Genomic DNA, 19814 nt, shown 5'->3' with positions numbered 1-19814 from the left:
GGCAGCCTCAGCCTTAGTCTACCCTCTGAGGGCACAGCTGCTTACCAGCTGCAAGCCAAGTGATGCTCTTGGCATGGGTTGGTTCTTGGCTCAAGCAGTACACTGGGGACCTCTAAAGACCCAGGGGTGTCTAGACCCCCCAAATCAGGACCTCCTGGGCAAGCCTGGGGATGTGTTTTCCAGAGACACATGTTCTGCAGGGAACAACATGTCTGATTGAAGGGTCTGGACTGATATTGTACCAGCCGCAGCGCAGGCTTCGCCGAGGCTTGTGTGGCCTTGAGCCAGCCTCTGAGCACACCTGCTCCTTCCCCTGTAAATTAGTCACAGCACTGTCTAAGCGGCTGCTAGCAGCATCAAATGAGTTGGTACCCACCAAGCACCAGGTGCCCCAGTGTGGACATACAGAGAGTGCTGGATAAGAGCATTCGCTCACTGGTCATCCTTTCTAGTAATCTCCAGGATGCTTCGTCTTGTTAACTCGGTGCTAAGTACCTTGAGGCCATGACATTGACCCTCTGAACCCGTGGCACTGCTGGCAGAGCATACCTGACCACTTGGCAAATGGCTACTAGGTACCTGTATGAGGGCCAGCTCTGTGCCAGTGAGCGAGGCAGAGTAAGAGTACAGTGAGGGGCTTTGTAGGAATCTGTTGAACAGAGAGGTGGGTGAGACCTTTACCTGTGGCATACCCCAGAAGGAAGCCTGCTTTGTTTACTCTCCTGTGGCCATTTGGCATCCTGGGAAGAGGGGTGTCCTAGGGCATTTATTCTGAGGAGGGGAGAGCCGGGGCGGTGGCTTGGTTCGTAAAGCATGAGAGCCTGAGCCGGGAGCCCCAGAACTTATAATGTACACCTGTAATCCTCTCATGGCTGCAGCAAAACAGGAGGCAGAGGCAGGAGAACCCGATGGCAAGCCCGCTTGCCCAGCTTGTGCCAGTGTCAGAGGTGAACGATGACACTGTGTCAAGCAAGGTGGACATGAGAACTGACACCTGAGGTTGACCTCTGACCTCCACATGTGTGCTGTGGCGGAGTGCCTGTGCCCACACACATAGGATTTTAGAGTCCACAAAGACAGTGCACTGAGGCCTGGTGAACACATGGCCAGAGGAGACTGGGCACAGCAGATGGCAGATGGTAGAATCTTGGGCTCCTTTGTTACCTCTCTGGCAGCTGCAGGCATTTCTTATTAAATGAATGGATGGGGAGATGCCTAATGAGGTTATCCTGGGAAAGGACCGATAGCCGTGCAAAGACAGAACCCAGGCCCACCCCGAAAGCCTTCTAAGAACTTGAGAGATGGGTCTCTGCCTCCCCTGGCCCCAACTCAGCGCTTAGCTCAGGCTGAAGCAAGCAACCAACACAGCATGAGATGGAATCGAACTGAATTTGGCCGGTGGTAAAAAGCCAGCACCCAGGTGCTCTGAGGCAGGAGACCAGGGCAGACAGGGAACAAGCAGACCAACAGCCAAGGAGAGGGTGGGCAGGTGTCGCCAGCCTTGGGATTCACTACTCTGGGGCCAAGCAGCTGGTTAGAAACAAAAACAAACACCAGGGATACAGGTCCCTGCTGTTAACAGCTTCAAACCGCCAGAGGAAAACACAAATAAATATAATTAGAAACTTGTAAAAAAAAAAACGTCCTCTCTCTAAACCTGCCCCCCCCAGGGTCTACTCTTTAATATCCCATCCTCCCACAACCCCCCAAACCACACACACACCTACACAGCCTGATTCTGCACCTCCCCCAGGGATTCCTTGGGCCTGTCTCCTCATCCTGCATCTTCTATGGGCCAGCAACCATGTCCTCAGTGTGTCACTGTCAGTAACCACAATCAGACAGCCCTGGGCACAAAGCTCTGAAATTCAAAGCCCACAGCTCTCTGGGGCTCTGGTTTGTCACAGGGGAAAACCATTGGCAAACCAAGGCCCCCAGTGCCCTATTCAGGGGGCCATTGTCCCAATTCTGTAGCCTCCAGCTCCAACTCCAGAGTAGGCCCTTGGTCGGAGGCGGGACAGGCTGGGGACAGAGGGGTCAGTCTTGGGCACCACAGTGTACACATCCACAGAAACATGTGCTCGTGCTTCTAGGGCTGGTTTCCAGGCTGGCTGCTCACTTGACACAACTGTCATACTTGGGAAACTGAGGTGGGGGAAGAAAGGGAAAGTACCAAGTGACCAGGCTTCCAGCAGGACGAAGGAACAGGCGGAGAGGGCCTGGCTCTTGGGTAAAAAAAAAAAAAAAAAAACAGGGCAGGTGAGACCACACGACTGGGGCTCACCGATATGAATGGGTAGAACCCCTGAGTTCCCATTCACTAGGCTCTGCATATGTTCAAAGTTCAGCACACCTTACCCTCCACCCACCCAGGGCCACTGAGTCAGGCAGACAGAGTCAGGGTCCCTTCTTTGCCCAGGTGAGCAGCCCATTCATCCCTGAGCTGGGCTCCAACAGTCCACTCCTGGCTCCCCAGGTCTGGGCCTCAGAACAGCGGCTCCGGCTCGGCTCTGCAGGCTCCAGCCCTGCCTGACAGGAACTCTTTCTTACTGAGTGGTCATGTGCTAGGTATGGAGGCCCACACCCGCACACGGAAGCAGGCAGCAGGACCAGGGTGGGTTCTGGCAGCAAGTTCCTCCACCTCCGCCTTCTTGAGAGGATCTGAAGCCATGCGGTCCCCTCCCCCGCCCTCAGGTCAAGGCCCTGGACCCAGCCATCCTACTTTCTCTCCAACTAAAACAAAGCGCACATTGCCCACTTCCTCCCCCACCAGAGCGCCACACACGTGTGCACGCGCACACGCGCACACGCACACGCGCGCACACACACGCGCGCACACACGCGCGCACACACGCGCGCACACACACATACACATACACACGCACACGCGCACGCACACACACGCACACACACACACAGAGACACAGACACACACACACAGACACAGACACACACACACAGACACAGACACACACGCTCACACGCACACACACACGCACGCACACGCGCGCGCACACGCACACGCGCGCACACACACGCACGCACACACACATACACACACGCGCGCACACACACACGCGCGCACACACACACACACAGAGACACACACACACACAGAGACACACGCTCACACGCGCACACACACGCGCGCGCACACACACGCACGCACACACACACATACACACATACACACACACACAGACACACACGCTCACACGCGCGCGCACACACACACACACGCACGCACATGCACACACACACGCGCGCACACACACACGCACACATGCGTGCGCACACACACACACACACACACACGCACGCACACACACACACACACACACACACACACACACACACGGAGTCATGCGCGTGCAGGTTCACACACCTCACATTCCCAGACTCACACTCGGCCTGCCTCCATTTACAACAGGTCCTAGCGGCTCACATCTCAAACCGGTTCTCATGTCCTCAGATTCCAGAACGTTCCAGAAAGCAGTCTCATCTGAGGGCTCCCCATCACTCTCCGCTTGCTCTCTACCCATAGCTGTTGTGATTCCTAGGTCTTCGTAGTTCCTCTGTCTCCCATTCTACCCTACGAAGTCTGGGGGGTGGGGAACAAAATTTATACCCTCCTGGCTCCAGGGTTTCCCCACACCTATGACATGCCACCAGCAAGCCACAGAAAGAGGTCAAAGGGATTTCTCAGGACTTCCTAAAAATGGAGATGAGCTTAGGGAAACTGATAAAACAACAGGATCTAAGAGTGGGGTCGGTCTGTCTGTCTGTCTGTTCTCTCCAGTAGGGCCTCGATGGGGCACAAGCAGTAGCGGTTGCCCAAGGAGCCACCCTCACCCGCTGACACGGTTATGGTTTTCATTTCATATTTTGGAGGGAGGGGCTAGGAGGAACAGTCCCCTCACTGTAGGAGCTGGCCACAGGAGCCGAGGGCAGCAGGGAGGAGAGGAAACAGCCACATTAAAGAGGAAGAGGGGTGGGGGGAAGGAGAGAGACACACACACCCAGACAGAGACCCAGAGACAGACAGACACTGTTCCCCGCCAGATGAACACTCAGTCTCAGGGGCGCTGTGATTTCTAAATGGGTGACTTTCTCAAAACTCTATCCCCAGCAAGGGAAGAAAACTGCCAGGTAAACTAAATGGTCAGGCTGGCTGTCCCAGAGCCGGCCCGGGGACAGGAGCAGCTCCTCTGGAGGGAGGCCCTGAGAGCTTTCCATTCAGCTGCAACCTGAGCCCTGAGCCCTGAGCCCTGAGCCCTGAGTGAGGATTAGGTCTTTTTAACCATGGCTGTCCTCCCGCCTCTACCCCGCCCCCACCCTCAAAAAAGCAAAGCAAATTAATGCTTTTAAGTTTACAATTATCTTGGTTATCCAGTCTGTCTACTTTAGACACACAGACAGGCACTTGAAAACCACTCAAAACCATGTATCCAGCAAGCTCACTCATTCCCAGTCTCACCAGCTGACCCGCCCACTCATCCACAGGGACAAAACGTTCAGCATTCCTGATTGAAGAACTAGGTCCCAGTAGACCCAGCGGGCCAGGGATGTCCCATGGTGTTAGTGCTCTGTCTGTCTGTCTGTCTCTCTCTCTCCCTCCCACCCTCCTTTACTCTTAAGCTCGTGTCCTTGTTCCATCAAGTGGCTTTGACGCTTCCCAGAGCCACAGATGTCCCCAGCAGTGCAGCAGTTCCTTTCAAGACACTTGCTGACAGTGTTTGCAATTCACAGACCCTCTAGAGTTCCACCGAAAAAGCACGTGGCATCAAAGGCGAACTTCCTGGCCCTGATGATAGATGGGAGGTAAGTCGAGGGGGCACGGGAGGCCCCCCGAAGCTCGCAGAACTGTGGGTAAGCCTGCAAGGCTCAGACCCTCCCTGCAGCATCTACCTGCAACTCTGAGCCCAAGCACAGCTCTGTGTTCCCGCAAACCTGTTGTTAGGCAACCTTTGATGGACAGGGTTTCACAGATTTCCTGAATGGTAGGGTTAATGAGAGGTTCCATTCTAATCCCAGCCAGACTCAGAAGTCCTAAGGAGGAGGAGGGTACGGCAGCCTCTTCAGGGCAGGTGGAGGCCAGAACTGAGATAAGCAGAAACCTTGAGGGCACCGCCTGCAGCTGAGTGTCCCCCAGCACCCAGGGTGTGTCCAATAAAAGAAGGTACCTGGGATACCCTGGAGGCACCCTGACTCCTCCTCTCCCTCGAGCCTTGCTTTCCCCCACACCTGTCCCATTTAGGGGTCTTCAGCTGCACCTGGGGCCCCTCTAATAGGCTGCTTCTCCTCTTGCCCCCCACCCCACCCCTGCAGACACTGGCTCCGACTTGAAAGAGGCCCTTATCTTGTCTCTAGATTACTGCACGAAATCTGTTCCTTCCTCAGACTAAACTCCCTAGCTAATTCCATGCTATGAGTAAGTCAGCGTGCACTACAAAAGCCAGCTTTGTTTACGAAAACACACAGCAAATCGGCAGCGGGGAGAGGGGCTGTTCCAGGCAGCGGACTGTCTGGAACCAAGGCTGCGGAAGAAGCAGTTTGGGGCTGGAAGGAGGTTGGGGTGGGGTCTGGTACTTGACAGCAGAGGGTCTCCAGTGTTTAGTTATGTTGATTGATAGGTTGGAGGGGGCAAGGGAAGAGACCGTGTTTTGGGGGAGGCGGGTGGTGTTGCTTTAGCACCTTCTAGGAACCTCATAGTGAAAGCCGGTGGCACACAACAGCTTAGGACTCCAGGTCTCAGGCCCCTGCACACGGTGACCTGACTGCCAGACACTCAGACTTCACCAACTCCCAAGTTCAACTTTCCTTCTGGCTCAGACACCTCTTCATCCCTGGCTGGCTTCAGGAGCCCCTGGGACAATAGCAGAATCTACCTCCCGGGCAAAATCTTGCTAAGAGGAATTTTCTTTTTGTCCATATAAATCTCTTTTGGGTGAGGACAACGTGGGGGGAGGGGTGCAGCAGGTCAATGGGGGAGGGGAAGCTGTCCCCAGAGAACTGTGGGACACCAGCCTGGTTTCTGCCAGCGCAGCCTTGGGACTGGCTGGGCAGTGAGCTCGGGGTCAGGGACCGGGGCAGGAGGGCCTCCCAGTCTCTCTCTAATTCCTAGAGGGATCTGTCAGAGCTCCCAGCCTGGAATTTTACTTTGTTATTTTAATGCAATTCTGACCTGGATTTAAATGGAATTGGAAACCCCAGGCCTTAATAAATAAATATTATGATAAGAAATGAAAGCCATGCGAGACGAAAGAGATTTCCCCCCCAAAAGGCAGAAACGCAACGTGCGTGCCAGAAGCCAGTCACAGACATTTTCTCCCTCTGCCCCCGACCATCCCGTGACAGGCAGTCGGTTTCACCGCGAAAGAGTCTGTTTTTCTTTAACATCTTTAGACTTGATAAGACAGCAACTCTGAAATTTCGGCCTGACTGCGTGCGGGGAGGGGATGAGGGGATGAAGTGTGCGCGTGGCTGAAAACTTTCTTCCCTCGGCCGGCCTCAGGCCCTGGCAGTGTTTGCGAGAAGATTCTGTGACCTCGGCGGAGGATGCTCGAGGTGGCAGAGAAGCCGGCAGAGGTGCAGGCTCCTTTCCGCCGGCCGCCCCCAGGCTCCTCCAAGCGCTTCGCTAGGCGCACAGCGCCCAGGGGTCTGGCCCTGGCCCGGGCGCCCGGGCCACAGGACCGGGTCCTGACAGCCACGCACTTCCAGGCACCTGCCCGGGCTCGAGCCCCGCCGCCCGCCGCCCCGCAGCCCGGCCGTCCCGCAGCCCCGCCGTCCCGCAGCCCCGCGCCGCGCCTCCCTTACCTTGCGCAGCTTTGCCATGCTGGGCGGCGCGCGCGTGGACCAGCAGGACGAGCAGGCAGAAGCCGGGGACGCGCCCCGAGCCCATGGCCTGGAGCTCCGCGCGGCGGGGCCGCGGGGGTGTCGCAGCCCCGGGGAGGGCGCGAGGCGGAGGCGGAGGCGGAGGGGGAGGGGAGGGGACCGGAGGGCGCCGCAGGGGCTCCGGGCTGGGCGTGGGGCGCGCGGGGAGCGCGGCCAGGCGCGGGGCGGCGGCCCAGGGGCGGCCCGGGCTATCGCACCCGACGCCCAGCTTCGCCCGCGGGGAGCTGGAGCTGGAGCCGGAGAGCGAGCGAGCGAGCGAGCGAGCGAGCGAGCGCGCAGAGCCGGAGCTGGGACCTGAGAAAGGGGAGGGGAGACGTGGAGCCTAAACACGCCCTTTCTGCCTCTTTCTTCCTCCCTTGCTTTCTCGTCTCCCGGGCTCCGTCTGTTTTTCTTCGCTTTTCTCCTCCTCCTCCTCCTCTTTCTCCTCCTCTCCTCGCTCCTTTTCGTTTTCTTCCTCCTCCCCTTCCCACTGCCCCTCCTGCTTCTCTTCTCCGTCCTCCTCCTCCACCACCTCCTTTTTCGTGTCTTTTTTTTTTCTTTCAAAGGGGGCCTCGGCGTGGCGGCCGCTCCCCCTGCGCGCCCGGGCGCGCGGCCCCCTCCCCAGGCTGCCGGGCCGCTGCCTGCAGGAATTTACAATCCGGCGCTGGGGGAGCGGGCCCGGTCTCCATGGAGACGGCTTCCCCGGGAGCAGGGAGGTCAGGCGCAGACCGCGCACAATCAATGGATCAATGCAAGCCCCTGCTCCGCTCCAGACCAAACAGCACCGGGGCTCCGGCTGGTCCGCTCTCCCCGTGGGGAGCTAGCGGGGGAGTCGAGGGTGCGCCCCCCCACCCCGCCGCGCGCGCTCGCACGCCAGGAGGGCCGAGCGGAGCAGGTCTGCATGAGCACCTCGGCGGGGAGACAAAGAGGGCGCGAGGTGTAGGGGAGGCTGGAAGGGCTGCGCCTCGAACACAGAGATGGGCTCGCACTCCGGGCCAAGTAACGTCCTCCGAACTTTTACCCCTAAGTCACTCCTACCCTCTGGACACAATCCTGGTTCTCAGATCCCAGTCCCTTGGCTAAAACGGCCCGGCTTTGTGGGCGTTGGAGGTAAGCCGCTGACTCGGCTCCCATACGCGCTGTCTAGTGTTGAGCACACTGGCAGAGGCTAACCCACGGTCTTCTTAGGCACACAGACGGCTCTATACACTATCTCCAAGCCGACTTCCACAGGCAGCATAGGATAGGTTTACCGTAGAGATACGCAGCTGAAGGAGCAAGTCACCCCCTGCCCCCAGACTGTCCCCTACTCCCTTCAATTGCTCTGAGCCAATTGTACCAGGCCTCAGAGTCCTGCTCCAGGGCCAGTTTTATGCAGGATAAAAACTAACATCCTAGGGTACCCAGGAGAACTGGGCAATAACCAAGGTCTCCCTAAAGATGACTCAGTTCTCAAACCCTTGACATTGGCAGCGGGCGGGCAGGGGGACGGGCGTCAGCTGGGGTGGGGGTGGGCTCTGTCAGCAAACTCCTTCCTACCCTGGGGAAGAGACAGCCCTTCTTTAGCAGGATTAAATGGAGAAGTAAGAGAACGAACACAGACAGAGGCTATGAATTTGCTGTCCTGAGACAGACTCCTCTTGGCTTCCAGTCCCATCCCACTCAGTTTTCCTCTGCTAGAAAACGAAGGTGGCTTTATTGGCAGGCTGATGCTCTGAGGACATTGCCTGTGGGAAGCTGGGAGGAGGAACCCTCGAGGCCCCTTGTGTGATGAGAGATGGCACCGGGGAGGTGAACACATGGGTCATGGGAATGATGTGGAGGCTACAGAAAGGTTGGTCAGATGACCCCCCCACAAGGTCCCCCAGCACTGACAACTCTTGAGCTCCCTCCCTCCTCCTTCATTCCGCTGGTAAACCCCTCCCTCCGTAGCAGCCTTGCCTGCTGCCACCAATTATGTGGGAGCTGGAGGACAAGTTCAAACTTGTCATTCTTTTTGCCCCAAACAAGGGGTGGAGGGAGGGAAGGGAGAAAGGGAGGGAGGGAGAGAGAGAGAGAGAGAGAGAGAGAGAGAGAGAGAGAGAGAGAGAGAGAATTGGAGGTATCCAGACAGTGCCTGGGGGAACTGGAGAGAGCCCCAAGGTGGGGAGGGAATTCTGTCTCTGTCTTGCTTGCCTTCTTTGGATACTGTGTGTGCACCCCTCTGTGTCTGTGGGGACGTGGGTACTCCTGTCCCACAGCTAAGGTGGTCACGGGAACTCTCCAGGAGATTGAGTGTTTTCTGGGGCCTTCTCAATAGTTCCCTGTGAATTCCTGGGGCCCCCGAATGGCCCTGTTTCCCCTGAGTTTTGTGGCAGAGGCAGTGGCATGCCCTTCCAAGCCCAGCTGTTTGACCGCAGAATCCTCCTCTCTGATCATCCTGTCTGCTCCTTTGTAACCTAGGGAGCTTCTCCCATACACCTGCTGTCTGACTCCCCACTGCACCCCATCCGTCTCTGGCCTACTATCCCCCTACTGCACCCTGATCTGTCACCAAGTCCATCCCTGGCCCTTCAGAGGGTTCTATGAGGGCAGAAGCAGGGTTCCATTACTAGGCACAGTGAGTTGGGTGTGGCCCCATTGCCCTCAGTTTCTGCAGGACTCAAACTTAGACAGTAGCCCAAGAGGACTAGGAAGGATGCTGAGATGCTGGCAGTGCCCAGTGTTCTCTGGGCTTCCCCATCCATCTCTCAACTGCATTTAAAAATTTGCCTTGTGAGACAGGGTCTCATGTAGCCGGGCTGGCCTCAAGCTCACTATGTAACCCCGTGTGACACTGAACTCCTGACCCTCCTACCTCGAGGGCTGCTGTCTTCTTTAAACTTCATCTCCCTCACTTGTAAGATGTCCCATCGCTGGGCAGGGGACCCCCCCTGAGACACCTTTAGTTGATATATCCAGGGTCAGATTCTTTTGGGGCACCCCTGTCAGAATCCGATCACAGGCAGGGACCCCTTCCCCACGCAAATCACCTTTCTCAGTCTTTGTTTTCTTTCCCTCTCAATCCCTCAGCTTTCTCAAAGGCGAAACCAATCCAGTGACAATCTATCACTTGACTGGTAATAGAGTCTGCTGGAGAGCAGGTAGAAGCCAGAGGGACTGTCACCACCATCGCCAAGCTCTATCTCACCTATCTATCTCACCTGGAGAGTTAATCGCCTCTTGGAATCTCAGCTGACCAGTGACAGTGCCTCTCAAGACAAGGCATACATGGGCCCCTGATGCCCTGAGCTGTGGACTTAAATGACTGCAAAGGTCAAATCTCAGCCCAGTTGCTTAGTGTGTGTGTGTGTATACATGTGGCCAGAGGTCAACATCCAGTGTCTTCTTATTAACCTTATTTTATATTTTATTTACCTCTTTTGTTTTTCAAGACAGGGTTTCTCTGTGTAGCCCTGGCTGTCCTGGAACTCTCTCTATAGACCAGGCTGGCCTCAAACTCACAGAGATCCGCCTGCCTCTGCAATGCTGCTTCCCAAGGCGTGCGCCACCACCGCCACCAGGCTCCACCTTATTTTTTGAGCCAGAGTCTCACTGAATCTGGAGCTCACCTACTACCAGCGGGTCTCAGGGACCCTCCTGCCTCTGCAGAGCCGGGCTGTGGGTGTGGGCTGCAGCACCTGGCCCCTCACATGGTTTCTGTAGAAGACCCAGGTCCTCAGTTGACGAAGCAAGCCTAGACCATCTGAGCTGTCCCCTCAGCTCTCAACCCTGGCATCTGCGTCTTAGCTACCTGTATGACTTCCGATCAGCTATGTTTGCTCCTCTGACCTCACAGGTTCATAGCATTAGTTCAGTGCAATGATGTGTAGAAAACACCGGCACGGAGCACATGCTAGATGGACGCCATGGCTGCTCCTTTCACTTCTTGGCAGGAACAAAGGGCTACGGTGTTGGATGGGTATAGGGCATAGCCAGGCCTGGGACAAAGCAGCCTTGGGTCAGGCCAGGCTCTGGGGCTTGGGGTGCTGGCCGGGTCAGAGGTCAGCCAGCCTTGAGTCTCACCACCCCTAACAGGTTCCTGTCTGTCGTGCATTCCTACTGAGAAGGTTCCAAAAATTCCATGCATTCCAGCGCACTGACTTTATCTGCAGCCTTCCATTTTATAGAGAATGAAGCAGAAGCTCACCTGCCGCCCGGCCCCCCTCCTGCTATATGCCTCCTTAGGAAGATGCAGACGCTGGGACAGAGTTCCTCTATCGCACAATCCAGCCAAGGCCTGGGAGGCAGCAATTTTAATTATTGATACCTCACGCTTCACACGGCCCAGCTACACGAGCTCTCTGCCACTGGGCTATACTCTCGCATTTTTTTGCATTTTATTTTGAGACATCATCACACTAAGTTGCTAAGGCTGGCCTTGAACTCAGTCAGCTGCCCGCACTAGCCTTAAACTCGTGATCCCCCTGCCCCAGCAGGGTAGCTGGGATTGTGCCTGCGCTTCCATGTGTGGCTCTAGCCCGCTTGGAACTGATGGGGAAACTGAGCTCCGGCAGACTGACTTGCATAGGATGCTACAAAGGACAAAAAGTCAGGACAGGGGACAAAGAAATCAGCCACTACTTAGCTGATGAAGGAGGTCACGTGATGTGTTCACAGTCGCACACTGTCATAAAGGTGAAGCTAGAACCAGGGCTCGTCTCTCCTTTGGTCTCACTCCTGGATCAGCGCCGTGTGCTTGTTGAGAGGGTCAGAGGCCTCTCCTGTTTTCCCTCTGCCTGATGCTTCAGCAGCCATCCCTCCTTTCAGCCGAGCTGCACCTCACTGCACTGTCCTGTGCCCAACAGTGCATGAGAGAATTAGAGTGGTCCTGGGCTGGGGCTCAGAGCCTTTGCTTTGCCTTCACAGGGGCCTGGGTTCAATCTCTAGCACCACAGAAATCAGAGGCATGATGGTTTTGCCTGTCACCATAGGATGCAGGCAGGCTGGAAGGGGCTGGGCAGATTGCTCAGTGGTTAGGGATACTTGCTGCTTTTGCAGAGGGCCTGGCTTCCGTTCCCAGCACCCACGTAAGGTGTCTCACTAGTGCCTGTGACTCCAACTCCAGGGGTCTAACACCCTTTTCTGGTCTCTGAGGTCACACGCGCGCGCGCACACACACACACACACACACACACACACACACGCACGCACGCACACACGCACGTGATTGAAGATAAAATGAAAGGGACAAAGGAGGGAAAGAAAGTGTGGTCCCCGATGGAGTGGGTGTGAGGACGGAGCTGAACCCCAAAGTCTGGAGTCTTCGAAGGCAGCCAAGGGAGGATGTGGGTTGGAATGACCTTGAAGGGCCTGTGTGGCCACTTCCGGGTAGGAAACAGGAACCCAGAAGACTTCCTGGACAAGGTGTCAGCCCTGCTCTAGGGATTTTTAAAAGGGTAGACATAAATGCACAAATAGAAATATGAACACAAGTCAGTGGTGAACAAATAGAAACACAAGGACGAAATAGAAAGGAAGCGTCTCAGTTAGGTGACACCCAGGTGGCCCAGGCCCCTTGGGTCCATTCTGATCTGGGATGACTCAAGATGGGCAGAGCCAGTGTACTCCAGCCCTAGGTTCCAGGATCCACCTGCCCCTGGCCCTTAGTCCTACGAGAGGTAACAAATGGCTCTGCCAGGACACCGGGAGGAATCACCCTGGTCCCTGCACCTGCCCTGTGCTGGCCTCTCTTGTGGACATTTTGGCCATCTTTTACTCAGCACCTCACCCCAGTGAGTGACCTCCCTCCCTCCCTGGCCCTGTATCTGAGTCCAGGAGACACTGGCTTCTTCTCCCCAACTGTTTGCATAAAGAAAACCGAAATCTCCAGCCTCCAATGGTCAGGCATGTCTCCAACCACCAGAGCCAGCTCTTGTCCCCCAGAGCACAGCTGCTTCCCTGAACTTCGGTTTCCCGGTCTCTGCTAGCCCTTGTTCCCAATTTCTCCAGCCAGCATCCTTTGCCAGCACGAACACCCCACCCCATCCTCTGCCGCTGGGTCAGAGGTCCTTCCTCGTAGCCAGTACCATGTACATGGACCGGCTAACCCCATAGATGAGTCTTCACTGCAGCACCTCTCCCTCCAAACAGTGCAAGCCTCAGCCACAAACCCACATCGACCTCCCGGGCTCCAGCACTCAAGCAGGAGCCTGTACATACCCAGTCCTGACCCGGTCACCCCTCACTCTAGCATAGCGCAGCCCTGACACGGCTCGGGAGCCAAGGTCTCCAGTGTCATCCTGGGCTGCCTGCCAGGCCTTATCAAGCTTGACCTGACTGCGTCAGGCCTCCCAAGAGTTTTCTCTCCCATCGTGGAAGCCCCTCCTTTCCCTGGATCTTCTCCTGGCCGGTTTCATGTTGGCTTGTGGAACTTGAATAACTTTTATCTGCCCCCTCACTTCCTCCTCCAACCCTCTCTCTCTCCATGACCTTCTGTGATGGAGAGCCATGGCAGTGAAAGGAATATGGGCCATTTAAACTCAGTCAGCCCTGAGTTTAAATCCCAGCCCAGCCAGTGGGGGAACTGAGAGAGATTCCTTCTCTCTAACCTGTGTCTCTAAGAAATAGAAGATCAAACTCCAACCAACCACACAGGCAGCTGGGCAGGAGGGAGGGAGGGCCTCAGAAGAAGGGCGCAGCATACGGAGACCTCTTAGCCCCCTGACCTCCTGGTTCTCACTCTACACGTCCAGTTTGCTTGCCTCTCTCTAGGTGTCTCCTAACCCCCCTGCCTTTTTGGGGGGCGGGTCCTATATTTCTGCCTGATTATAGTATTTTTTCTATTTAAAAAATTAATATTTAGTTATTTTGAGATAGGACCTGGTTTTTTGTTGATGTCATTTTGTTTGTTTGGTTGGTTTTTTGAGATGGGGGTCTCTTTACACAGTCCTGGCTGTCCTGGAACTCGCTCTGTAGACCAGACTGGCCTCCAACTCACAGAGATCCACCTGCCTTATTACCTCTTTTGTGCTGGGATCATAGATGTGGGCCATCGCGTCCAGCCTTTGGGATGGAATCTTACGTTGGCCAGGCTGGCCTCGATATAAAGCCAAGGGTGACCTTGAATTTCTTATCCCCCTGCCTCCACCTCCCCAGTGCTGGGACTGTAGGCAAGTGCCACCACGCCTGGTTTCTGAGGTGCTGAGGGAATGGAGGCCAAGGCTTCAAGAGTGCCATAGGAACTCTTCCAATGAACCACAGGCCCAGGCTTCCTGCACGCCATATGAGTACCATGTCAACTGAGCCAAGTGCCCCACCTCCAGTAGTTGTCAAAATTTCAGGACAAGCCCACCCCAGCCAAACTCACCCCTCTCACCACCTAAGCTGAGCTGAGTGGCCCTGTGACCCACTCAGTGACCACAGCTTGCCTGAGTCCTTGGACTCTCTGGGACTTCTGACAGCCCTCAAGCCCATACCTTCTCTCTGTCCCTATTGCTACTGCTACAGTCCCCATACCTGCAGTGTCTCCCAGGGACCACAGTCCCTAAACCTTCAGTGTCTCCCAGGGACCACGGTCCCCAAACCTGCAGTGTCTCCTGGGGACCACAGTTCCTAAACTTTCAGTTTCTCCCAGGGACCACAGTCCCCAAACCTGCAGTGTCTCCCAGGGACCACAGTCCCCAAACCTGCAGTGTCTCCTGCCAGGGTGAAGTTTGGTGCCTCAGCATGGTGCAGGTGGCCCTCTGTGACAGCTTTGTTGGGCGTTCTTATGTTGCTGTCTAATGTTGCTCTTCTGAGCTCACTTCCCTATACCCAGGCCACAGCACATCTGGCGGTTCTCGCTGGCCGGCTGACCACTGCCATCCTTTAAGACCAGCTTCAGGGGCACCTTATCTTTGAAGCCATCTTGCTACCCCAGCAGACTGGAACTCTGTGGTCCTTGACACACACCATGAAGGCCCTGTCCTGTCAGCCTTCCACAGGTCCACCAGACCTTTGAGGACAGCCCTTTTTTGGTCTCCACAGTAGCCTCAGTCTCAAGTGCATGTTGGCCTGGCTATTATGAACAGATACCTGTTGAGTGGCTGAAAGGATACAGGAATGGATGTATCCAGGTGGGACATGTCTATCACCCCAGCAATGAGTTCAACGTTGTCTTTACATGTCAGGGTTGCCTGGGCTACATGAAACCCTGTCTCAAAATCAACCAACCAACGAAACAAACAAATCGTGAAGGAACAAGAGGTGTTCATGGGAACCCTCAATATAGGTATGGTCTCCCTACCTGCCACCAGCTTGGAGATGACACAGATGGCCTCAAGGGCATGGGGCAGCAGAAGGTCCTCAGACTGGAGTGAGGAGACTCCGAGCCTAATGAGAACCAGGGTGATGTGTGTGTGTGTGTGTGGGGGGGTCTTTGGATTCCAGAAGACAAAGATGGAAGCTATACCTTCCCATACAGAGTTCCCCAAAATTTGGAGAATTGGATGATAGCCTGAATTCAACAGCCAGAAGCAGGAGACTGGACAGGAAGAAGCCTGGTGCCAGAGACCTGAGGTCAGAGAAGAGAAGTGAGTCCCATAGGTAGTTTGTAGCTGAGCTCTGGGGAAACAGACCCAGGGAGGCAGAGCCCTAAGGGGAGCCTCTGAGAGCCCCGCCCCTGCCCCTGCCCCTGCCAAAGACCTGCATTCCAATAGGTAACATACTGTTGCGGACTATCCTTTTGTGTGTTTGAGAAAGATCTTATATAGACCAGGCTGGCCTCCAACTCTCTATGTAGCCACAGATGACCTTGAACTACGGATCCTCTGTGGTGGTATGTTGTCTATGATCTAATAAAACTTGCCTGGAATCAAAATGCAAAGCCAGCCTCAGTCATAGATGTCGGGCAGTGGTAACATACACTTTTAATCCCAGGACTCAGGAGACAGAGGCAGATGGATCTCTTGAGTTCAAGACCACCCTGGGCTATACCAGAGTGAACCAGTCTAAAAGAGAAACAGAGCTCACACCTTCAATCCCAGCACTAGAGAGGTCTGTGAGGAAGAAGCAAAGGGTCTCACGTGAGATTCAGTTTCCAGTCACAGGGAGACAGGATCTCCATTGCAGCCTTGGTAGAGGTGAGAGCTACTGGCTGGCTGCTTTGCTTCTCTGATCTTCAGCTTGAACCCCAGTATCTGTCTCTGGGTTTTTATTATTGGTGCTACAATCCTCTGGCCTGTGCCCCGTGTTCTGGGATTTACAGAGCATGCCATCACACCTGGTTTGTGCAGAACTGGGGACCCACCCCAGGGCTTTGCGCCTGCTACAAGAGCTTCTAGCAACAGAGTCATATCTCCATTCGAGTCATTGCTTTGAGATGAGCCGCTCCCGGGTCTGCCTCTTTGGTCCCAAATATAAATGTCCCCACACAGAAGGTTACAGAACAAGGCTTCGGTCAGTGACCAGTTGCTGCCTCGACAATCCCAGCCTGAGTGGCAGCCTCACAGCTCGGCTTCCTTGCGCCAGTCCTGTTTCTTTATGGCTGACAGCCCTTCCTTTCTCCCTTCCAGGGCACTTAAGGGAGTGAAAAGAAGCTCTGAGAGACAGCATAGGTGGGGCCTCCCCCTACCTATCCCAGTCTTGTGGGTGTCAGCACGGAAGGACAGATGGTAGCGGTGGTGGGGTTGTTCAAGAACCGGGCTTCAATGGTGCACAAAGGACAGCTGTAGAGCTCCTCCTCGGAGAACCAAGAAGGGTTGTTGGAGTGTCTGCCAGGAGCTCTGGATGTTGCCATTACAGAGTCTTTTTTTTTTTTTTTTTTTTTTTTTTTTTTTTTTTTTTTTTTTTTTTTTTTGGCAGGAGGTCTCCTTATTAACTTAATGCTCATTTAATTTATTTTTCTTTGAGACAGGGTCTCACTATGTAACCCAGGCTGACCTCAGCCTCAGCCCCAACCCCACCCTGCCCTGCCCTGGGATGGCAGGTGTGTTCCCCACATCCCAGAACTAAAGCTGAAATTCCCTGGGGTCCTGCTGTGGTCTAGGAAAATCCAGTCTGCAGGAAGTCATGGCGGACTGGGGAGCATGCTCTTCCGGGAGTGTCCTGACCCCAGTGCCCTGTGCCGCGCTGGCCTTCAGCCCCTGACCCGCCACCGCGGAGCCCAAGCCGGAGCGTCTTCTAGGCTGCGGTGCCGATCGCCCCCAGCAGGTGCCGCTGTCCAACATTCCATCCTCCAGCCCCCGGGTGAAGTTTAAAGGAGACCCCGGAAGCCGCCCGCCAGGACCACAGGCCTCAGGAGCGTGTGCACGCTTGCACGTGCATTTTAGACAAACGAGGTGCACTCCCACTGGGGAGGCGAAGGCGCGGAGCTAACTGTGGGTGTTTCTTTATAACCATTGCTTGATCCTTACCCTACTATTGTGTGCCAGGGAGCATACTGAGATTCAGGACGACTCGGTGGGTAGGGAAAGAAACTCAACAAAGAACTAATTGGCGTATGAGGCAGAATGCGAGGACTTCGATATATGCAAGTGTCAACGTAAAATCCCAACGAGACAATGAAGAAGACGGATGAATTGCATCCCGCTGTTTCATGCCTGGCCTCAGAAGCACACAGCAGTCCCATCTGTGGCGCTCAGGGACGCAGGGAGAGTGGCAGGTGGCAGGAACCAGGTGAGCAGGTGTCTCCCAGAAATTGAAAGACACGTGTGGGGTCGGGGAAGCGCAGTGCTTAGAGAGTTTGCCTAGCGTGCACCGAGACCTGGGTTCAGACCCCAGCACCACAGAAAGCCGGTGTGGTTGGTGGTGCACACCTGTAATTCTCACACTCCGGGGGTGGAGGCAGGAGGATCAGTTCAAGACCATCCTCATCTACTTAGTGAGCTGGAGGCCAGCCTGGGATATGCTAGACCCCGAGTGCTCTCTGTCTCTGTCTCTATCTCTGTCTCTGTCTCTGTGTGTGTGTGTGTGTGTGTGTGTGTGTGTGTGTGTGTGTGTGTGTGAGTTGGGGGGGGGCAGGGCACTTAAGGGAGTGAAAAGCAGCTCTGAGAGACAGCATGGTCCTGAACAACAGTGGGAGGCAGGGGCTGACGCTGCTGAATTAGCTTGGAAACTTTAAAAACTATCATTTCACTGGGCAGTGGTAGTGCACACCTTTAATCCCAGCAGTTAGATCTCTTTTGAGTTCGAGGCCAGCCTGGTCTACAAGAGCTAGTTCCAGGACAGGCTGCAAAGCCACAGAGAAACCCTGTCTCAAAAAACCAACCAAACAAAAAACTATTATTTCCTAGGACCCAGGAAGAAGAGGCAGGTGGATCTCTGAGTTCAAGGCCAGCCAGAGTCATATCTCAAAATGACTTTACTGTTGTTGTGAGTTGGGGAGGGTGTGTGTGTGTGCATGTGGGGTCAGGGGACAGCTGATGAGTCGCCATACATTGACCCAGATCCTCAGGTTTGTATGGCAGCCATCTTGTTGACCACTGATGGCTTTCTTTCTTTTTCTGGGGTGGGGGGTTCAAGACAGGGTTTCTCTGTGTAGCCCTGGCTGTGCTGGAATTCACTCTGTAGACCACAAACTCACAGAGATCCACCTGCCTCTGCCTCCCCAGTACTGGGATTAAATGTGTGCGCCACCATGCCCACCTCTGCCCGGCTCTTTTTTCCTTTATAAGCAGCAGCTGGGCAGGCTTGAGCCGTGGCTTTGCTTGGTGCTCATTGCAGGATACCAAAAAGTGAGTTTATTTCATCACAGGAGAAGTCCAGGGAGAAAGAAACGGAAAGAGACCAAAGGAAGGAAGCCACAGACAGAGGGGACAGAGGCGAGAAGAGAGGAGACACAGGGACAAGGTGCCACGCTGTTCTCTCTGGCTCCAGGCCTGGAGGATCACAGAGGACAATGTGAGGTGGCTTTGCCAGTGATGTGTCTTCTGCTGGCCCTATTTGTTCTCTGCCTGTCTGGCAAGGACTTGTCTAGGGGAGGGGCTGAGGAGACAGAGGTGTGGTGGGCAGTGACAATGGCCTTCTGGCTGGGCTATGAGCTGAGGACTCTGTCATGAGAATTTGTAGGCATTAGAGCTGGGCTTTGAATGTCCCTGTGAGAGTCCCCTATGTGAGAGCTGAGGGCCAGATGGCCTGCCTGAACCTGGCAATGCTTTGCCCTCAGTTGTATCTGTCTTACACATGCTGGCAGGGAAGAGTCAGCACCAAGGCTGGGTTCCTTGGTACAGCCGGGATGTCCTGCTGGGCTGTCCACAAGGAACTGTGGCTTCCAAGTCCCAAGGGTGGGCCTGGCCCTCTCCTTCCACAGCCCTCAGAAGTTAACCTTATACACACTGTTATGTGTGTAGACCAGGGACCCCTCACAAAGTGGGTGCTTGCTCACTGAAGAACATGGGGTGTGGTCCATCTTCAGCCCCTGGCTGACAGTATCTGGCCCCAAGAGCCCCCACTGGCTAGCACTCAGACAGCCTTTGCATTCCAAATTAGTCTAAAAATGGTCCCTCTGGGCCTCCTCCCTTGGTTTCTTTCCTGCCTCAAGCCTCAGTTGTTTAAAATTTTACTTATTGAAGTTATTTGAGGAGGGGGTATGCACAGGAATGGATGTGTGGGTGGTGGGCATGTGAGCAGTGGCTGTGTGGATGGTGGCTGTGTGGACAGTGGGTGTGTGGACAGTGGGTGTGTGGACAGTGGGTGTGTGGACAGTGGGTGTGTGAGTGGTGGGTGTGTGGACAGTGGGTGTGTGGACAGTGGGTGTGTGGACAGTGGGTGTGTGGACAGTGGGTGTGTGGACGTGGGTGTGTGGACAGTGGGTGTGTGGACAGTGGGTGTGTGGACAGTGGGTGTGTGTGACAGTGGGTGTGTGGACAGTGGGTGTGTGGACAGTGGGTGTGTGGACAGTGGGTGTGTGGCAGTGGGTGTGTGGACAGTGGGTGTGTGGACAGTGGGTGTGTGGACAGTGGGTGTGTGGACAGTGGGTGTGTGTGGGTGTGTGGACAGTGGGT

The 19814-nt window shown here is 55.2% G+C and overlaps 1 protein-coding gene across 2 annotated transcripts in view; it reads right to left on the bottom strand.

Annotated features, from left to right (window-relative positions):
* Scube3 (signal peptide, CUB domain and EGF like domain containing 3) overlaps positions 1–6901 on the bottom strand; it is a 28986-nt gene extending 22085 nt beyond the window's left edge. For both annotated transcript variants that reach the window (XM_035450486.1, XM_035450487.1), the window contains exon 1: positions 6817–6901. In XM_035450486.1, coding sequence (XP_035306377.1) covers positions 6817–6901 — 85 coding nt within the window. The remainder of the gene's footprint in view (positions 1–6816) is intronic.
* Positions 6902–19814: the final 12913 nt, after the last annotated feature.

The sequence above is a fragment of the Cricetulus griseus genome (genome assembly GCF_003668045.3).
Source record: "Cricetulus griseus strain 17A/GY chromosome 1 unlocalized genomic scaffold, alternate assembly CriGri-PICRH-1.0 chr1_0, whole genome shotgun sequence".
Lineage (NCBI taxonomy): Eukaryota > Metazoa > Chordata > Mammalia > Rodentia > Cricetidae > Cricetulus > Cricetulus griseus.
This window is presented reverse-complemented; position numbering and strand designations above follow the sequence as displayed.